Source organism: Medicago sativa, chromosome 1, assembly GCF_051527215.1.
Source record: "Medicago sativa cultivar Bolivia chromosome 1, Bolivia_mono, whole genome shotgun sequence".
NCBI lineage: Eukaryota > Viridiplantae > Streptophyta > Magnoliopsida > Fabales > Fabaceae > Medicago > Medicago sativa.
This window is the reverse complement of record NC_140749.1, coordinates 77376179-77383357: the sequence shown is the minus strand read 5'-3', so window position 1 is coordinate 77383357 and position 7179 is coordinate 77376179. Positions and strand designations below refer to the sequence as shown.

The window sequence follows — 7179 nt, the reverse complement described above, 5'->3', positions numbered from 1 at the left end:
GTGTGTGGTTACAGTTTGCAAAACTATAAATGTAATTTAGATTTGTGTCAGAATTCTATATTATTTTGTTATTTTAAGGCCCAATACTATGTAAATAATATCTATATTAAATATTGTTTTCAACATATATCAGTAATTAAAGTAATTTAAAAAAAAAAACAAGTTCTTGCACTAATGGAGTTAAGTCTGGCCGACGAGATCAGATTCTGACAATGTGAAGAACTAAAATTAAAGAGATATTCATATTTATATTTGGCTCACCTCGAATAAAATTACTTTCAATCGAAAAAACCTATAAAAAAATCTTAATTTTTATATTAGTCTCTCTTAATATAACCTAAATTTAAAACTCGTTTTAAGCCCACAAATGTATTGGGCCGACCCTGACACAACTACCTAGCTATTTCATCTATGAAAAATAAAAAATAACAATCTTATAGTCGAAATTCAAATGTGGGTCGCATTATTTATATAGGATAGTCTTTAGAAATATTCTAGTTCATATAAAACTATTTTGACTAACAATTGAAAATTTTGAATTCCTTCAAAAGAAAAATTTGAAGAACATTTTAAAATCGAGAAATGATCATCTCTATTTGTCAAAATAAATGGAGTATGTCCTCGTGAGCTTAGCTTAGCTGGTATGGACAATGCATAAAATATGCAAGGTCCGGGGTTCGAATCCCGGCCGCCGCCAAAAAATTTGGAGTAAGATAGCCACAAAAAATAGATAGTGGATCCTACCATTAAGTCTCACCATCATTAATTATTTTATGCTTTCTTCAAATTTTTTTGTCTTTTAAATAGATAGTGGATCCTACCATTAAGTCTCACCATCATTAATTATTTTATGCTTTCTTCAAATTTTTTTGTCTTTTAAATGGAAGAAATGGAGAGGAATATAAATGTAGAGGATCCTAACCCATTAAAATCATTCATTACATAGAGATAAAATAAACTTCAGTGTTTATTCTCAAGACTAGTTTAAGCTTTTAAATGAAATATTAAAATCTTACTATAAATTGAGTGAAAATAGTCTATCATTTTGACATAGTAGAAAATAAAGAAAGGAAAAAGAGGGTATGATGTCAAAGTGTAGAGATTCAAGAGAGCAAATAGAGTGAGATAAAGCTTGAGAGAATTTGAAAGAGAGCGAGCATTACATGATTTCTTTTTATTGGACACAAGGATACATTTTATTTAGTATATAAGTCAAAATATTATATATGTGGAGCAATTCTTACTTTTTCTTTTTTAATGAAATGAAGCAATTCTTATATAGTCACAACCCTAAAACAAAAATATTTAGACAACATACAAATGAAGAAAAAAAATATTAGTCGTATATTTTTTACTTCTATCTTTAACTGTTTCTTATCTATGTGTATATAACTAACTAGTTTTTATTTATCTTTGTGCCAAACTAAGACTGATTTTCATTGCTTAAATCACCATATATATAATATTTTGATTTGAGTTGGACTTCTCATATCTGAAATCTGCTCGGGTCGTTCTGTTTGTTTTTCTATTTGTGTTTTTGTTTTGTTTAAAGATTGGTCGGTATTTGTGCGATGGTTGGAATCATAAAGCCGAAAGGGTTTGGTTCTATAACTTGAAAGGGTGGTTTGGTTACTAACGTGTTAAACTAATCCTCAAGATGAGTTCAAACGTGTTTGGTTCTGATAATTCGAAAGGGATTGGTCACTAACGTACTTGATTCATCCATCGGTCTGAATTTTTACGCGTCTGTTTGAAACATGTTGAGTTTGGTGGCCTGACTTCTTCGACTCTCTGATGTTTCTATATCTGTTGAGATCTGCAGGTTTCAAGACGTCTTGTCTGCCTACACTCTGGTGTTTCATGCTCGAAAGAGATTTTGTGCTTGATGATTTGTTCAGGAAATTGTTGGCACTTGGATTTTGCTACCATGTTGGTGGTCGATCCATTCGCCGAGTTTAAATCCTAATTGTTCTTCGCAGATGTTCATTTTTCATATTTTTTGTAATCTGGTTTCACGCTTGTACATAGGTTCTCTAGGTTGCGCCCGTGATTAGTGAATCTTTGTTAGAGTAGGTTAGGGATGGTCCACTTGATCTAAGTTATCATAATGTATTCCCATTTAGGTTGTACCTGGGTCAGGTCTAATGTTCCCCTAGCATTTGTATCTCTTTATTTTTATTGATTTTTCCTTTTGACTACAAAAATCTTATATATGTCAGTGCATGTGTGTAAGGGTGACAAAGAGCTAGTACAAAATATTTGGCATTGAATTAATTGTGTTAATACTTACGCCTCAGAGGAGAGAGACTAATATAAAAAAAAAAAAGTTCATTAGTTGAGAGAATTTTATGTCCAAAAGTTTTACATTGAACACTTTTATCCATTCAATGTGAAACTTCTAACATCGATGTTCTTAAAAGATGGCATCCACAACGATTTTTCTATTGACATTGATTTAATAGGAGTATTTTTCTTTGACGACTTCACTCATCGGCGATTTTTTTATCGTGTAATTCAGAAGAATTCAGGAGACTTACAGGCTTTAGTAGCCCAATGAATACAAAGTTCAAAGCCCGGCCCAATACTAAATCTGATATTCTATCATCTATTGGAAGTCATGTCATGGGTAAAGGAATATTTACTCTTACTCCTTAATTTGTACTCCTACCCCATTTTGTTTTTTAAATTCTTGTTTTTCCCTTTTCGTTTTAAAAAAAAAAAAATTTGTTTGAAAAATTAAAAAATCCATAACATTAATTATGCTAATGCCCATATAGATTGTTGCTTAATTTGCTCTTGAAATTAACTGATCATTGATTTCTATTTTGGATAATAACTCTTTTTTACATATAATTTTTTGGAATGATCGATTGTAATGCTATAATATGTCGTGTATCCACGTGAGCTTATCTCAGTTGATAGAAATAATGCATAATATATGCAAGGTCCAGATTCAAATCTCGACCATCCAAAAAAAAATATATGTCCGTGTATTTTCTTAAGATTTATCCTACTTGTATCCAAGGCTTCAGCAATCGAAAATTAATAATGCTCAATAATCAATGACATTTTGAAAGCAATATATAGTTTTTTTTTTACTTTAAGTTGAAGAACTTATAAAGAAATATAACTGATTGTCAGATTCAGCACTGAGATTTTAACTTGAACTTTTCACGTACATGAAGATTAAATTCTGAGATTCCACTTCTCACAAAATCCACTGACATATTTTGATTTAAAAGTGTGTATCGAGTACCGACCATAATCTAATTAAGTTGTGACTGACAGCCAGATATATTTCCACATGTTTAAACGTAAATGTTAAGCCAATGTAAGTCATAATACGTTGATCTGGAAATTAAGGCATAATCTAAATCGCAAATCATGTTGTCTTTAGCTTCTGATTAGTATTGTCCTTGACAGTTGACACGCTCTTCTTGTTCTAGTACTTTTTCCGTATATATATTCCCATTATTTTCTTTTCTTTTTCTTTTTCTATCTCTTCCTTACTGCTTTAATTTTAGCATATGCTCTTATCAAATAATCATAGTAGGGCCGCCCAATATATTGCACTTTAATAATGTATGAAATGATTTTAGTTTTGTTTTAAAATTTATATAGCGGATCCGTATGATATAAACGTTATTAAGCTGTGTAACATTTATGTAACTTTAAATTTGGTGTATTTTGATATCTCCTCTCTTTAAATATGACAAATACATCAATGTTAGAAAGGGGCGTTTGTAGAACACCAAATATACTTCTTTTGTGAATCGGTATCATCTGCGCGTAATTGCAGAGATTAATCCTTCGAGGTAGGTAAGATCGCAATAGATGACATTTTTTTGTGTGAATTAGTATCATCTGCAACAGAGACTAATCCTTCGAGATTGATAGGATCGCAATGGATGGCAAATGATTTAACATCATTGCATTCCCAAAACTGGATTTGAACCCAAAACCTCTGGTTAACACCAAATACACTTAATTAATCTCAAGTGTCTATGCTACATATAAACAATTAAGAAGTTCGTTGACCTTCATCCAAGGAAGTGTCTCAAGCCTTAAGATATGATTTTGTTTCTTAATTTAAATTTGTCATGTTATCAAATACAACTGCATAAAAATGGAATGTGGTAACATTCATGTGGAGTTGAAAAACATTTAGACCTGCGGAGCTTTATGCCTACTCTGTAATTTGCATGCAATATACTCCTTCCGGTTCTATTTACAAGAGAAAGTTGACTTTTTAGATACATTGAATAATGTATGTATCTAGTCAAGAACCTAAACCAAATACATAAATTATTTAATGTATCTAAAAAGTAAATTGTCTCTTGTAAATAGGACCGGAGGGAGTATAATATAACTGCTAAGTAGTACTCCTTCCGTCCTTTTTCTGAAGGATACTCCTTCCGTCGTAATCTTTTTTTTAAAAATATTGTTTTAAAATAACAGATCAATTTCACTTTTCAATCCAATATTAATTTTTTTCTTTCAATTATAACTTTAATTAATATCACTTTCATCATTCCCAATTCAATATATTTCACTCTGCATTTATGATAATGGAAAATGTACCAATAGTTGACAAGAACGCTTAAAAGCATTTTTCTTTTTCCTTCACTTATACATTTTTCTTAATAAGTGTGAAATGAACAAATGATTCACTAAATATGTAGTGTTTCAAACCATATTATGGTGATAATATGTATGTAGTTAATTAGATTGCCGGATATATGGATAAAAAAAATGCCTTATGTACGAGCAAGAATCTTATATCTTCAAGAAAATCTTGGATTCATTATATTTACCTCCACATGTATAAGAATAATTATGCAATTTGTTATGAATAGAAACACACATGCAGAACAGAAACAATCTCGGGAATCCTCTAAAATTTTCTCTTAAGATCTTATTCTTTTACTATATTGACATCTCATGCAAACAATATGCAATCTTCACCACCATGAATCAACCTATATATATCCCTTAACGGAGCTTAGTTTCTACATATAGCAAATTAGCTCAAAAATCTTCCAATACATAGCATTACTTCATCAACATTAATCAAAAATAATTCTAGCTAATCATGGACATGATTACAAGGATAGTGAGTGATAAACCTGTGGTGATATTCAGCAAAAGCACATGTTGTTTGAGCCACTCCATCATGACATTGATACGAAGCTTTGGTGCAAACCCAATTGTTTATGAGCTTGATGAGATAACAAATGGGACACAGATAGAAAGAGCACTGATTCAACTAGGGTGCCAACCAAGTGTACCAGTTGTGTTTATTGGCCAACAATTCATTGGTGGCTCTAAAAGAATCATGACCCTTCATCTTCGGAATGAGCTAGTACCTATGCTCATGAATGCCGGAGCTATATGGATTTAATTTGAAGCAAATTAAAGTTAGTTGTTTGTTACTGATTTCTACATGCACTTATAGTTAAATGTCAAAGCTAGCTTATATATCTGGTTATAGATAAGGTATGTCATGTGAGCACTTCTGCCATATAGTTTTGTAATAAAATAATATACACAATGAAAAAATTACGCCTTATAGTTATTGCTTTGGTTACATATTAAAAGTTTTATTAATTTATTCATTTCTTCCATATCACAAAAAACACATCACTATATGTCCAAGTATTCACTTATGTAATAAGGAGGTTCGATTTACGTATTAGACTGACATGGATAGACCATTTCGTTTGACTGTTTAAGTCAGGTCAGCTCAGCTCGTCTTCAGTCAACACTGGTTTGATTGTTCAGGTCAAGTCAGTCAGCTGAGCTCATCTTCACTTAATACCATGTGTCATGTACTAATAATAGCATTCCAAATCAAGGTTGACTCAACTAATAATGAGTTGACTCATTCTTATGATTCAATCCCCGCTACTAGCGTAATAATCTCTTTGACAGGGGATCTCTTGGTAACTTTGTAAGTGTTCATTGAGTCATTAGACATGTACTGGCCTTGATGTGTTCTCCAGAGTCTAACTCACCTAAATATTTTATGATAAAAAAAAAACACAATTTTGTTTAAATTGTAAATTGTAGATTCCGATAGTAGTCGTTCAAAAGCCTCAATATTTTTATGAAAAATTAAAGTATGTTGGGCGTATTCTAAATGATCTTTTTTTAAAAGAAATAACAATAACAAACACAATATAAAAGGATAATTGAATGATATCCAAAATTAAATTTTAGCTATAATTCAGTGATTTTTCAAATCCAATTTTACAAATTTTCAACAATGTTTATCTTATTTTTTTTTAAAAATTATGTCATGTCTTTCTATAACAAATGCACGCAAATGTGTTTTAATACAAAAAAAACTATTTAATACATTTACGGCTAATTTTAAAAAAAATTGTATACGAGATATCACTAATGATCATTGCACCATAATGATTCTTGGGGTATAACATTTATGGTGAGAGAGTGTTCATTTTGTCCAATGTAGGAAAGACCTTAGACCATCCACATGGAGCACCTATTTTAGGTGCTTAAGTGGATCATATATATACACATCATCAATTTTACAATTTTTAAGTATTAAAACTGAATAAGCACTCAATCTCGCCAACCGAGCACCTCACAAAAAAATGACCAAATTAGTCCCACCAATAACTCTAAATCGTTAAATTTCAACAATTTTTTTATACAATTTATTTAGGTAGGGCCTCAAAAAAGTGAAGAGAGAGAGGGTGCTTCCATAGCCACCCTTCTCTACAAGCATCATATTTATTTGCTCCATAATTTGGTGCTTATTTAGTATGGTGCTAAATAGATGAAATACCCACCATTGTGGATAGTCTTAGAGATAAAAGAGCACTCAAAAATATATTTACCTATCTCCAAGGATACTAACTGAGCTCGAAACTCTGAATCTCGAAATTCAAAGTTTGTCCTTCTACTGCTAGGTTAAACCCTTAAGTTGGAAAATTGCCGTGAACTTGAAAATGAATTTTTATTTCAAATTAATCATGAAAAATGAAATATCCCTTATACTTAAACCATCTCTAATCTTGATTTTTTTTACTGAAAGAATGTGTTGGTTTAATCATTCATGCTAATTGGGATTGCTCGGTCAAACATATTGTCCGAAAGTTGTTGGTAATTTTATGGTTTTTTTTAAGGAGTTAAAAAAATGACACCACATAATGA

At 31.0% G+C, this 7179-nt stretch overlaps 1 protein-coding gene across 1 annotated transcript; it reads left to right on the top strand.

The window, feature by feature from the left end:
- Window positions 1–5034: 5034 nt before the first annotated feature.
- Window positions 5035–5575, top strand: LOC146957652 (monothiol glutaredoxin-S6-like). Its single transcript, XM_085726847.1, has one exon. The coding sequence runs from the start codon at window positions 5093–5095 to the stop codon at window positions 5399–5401; it is 309 nt and encodes a 102-aa protein (XP_085582973.1). The 5' UTR covers window positions 5035–5092; the 3' UTR covers window positions 5402–5575.
- Window positions 5576–7179: the final 1604 nt, after the last annotated feature.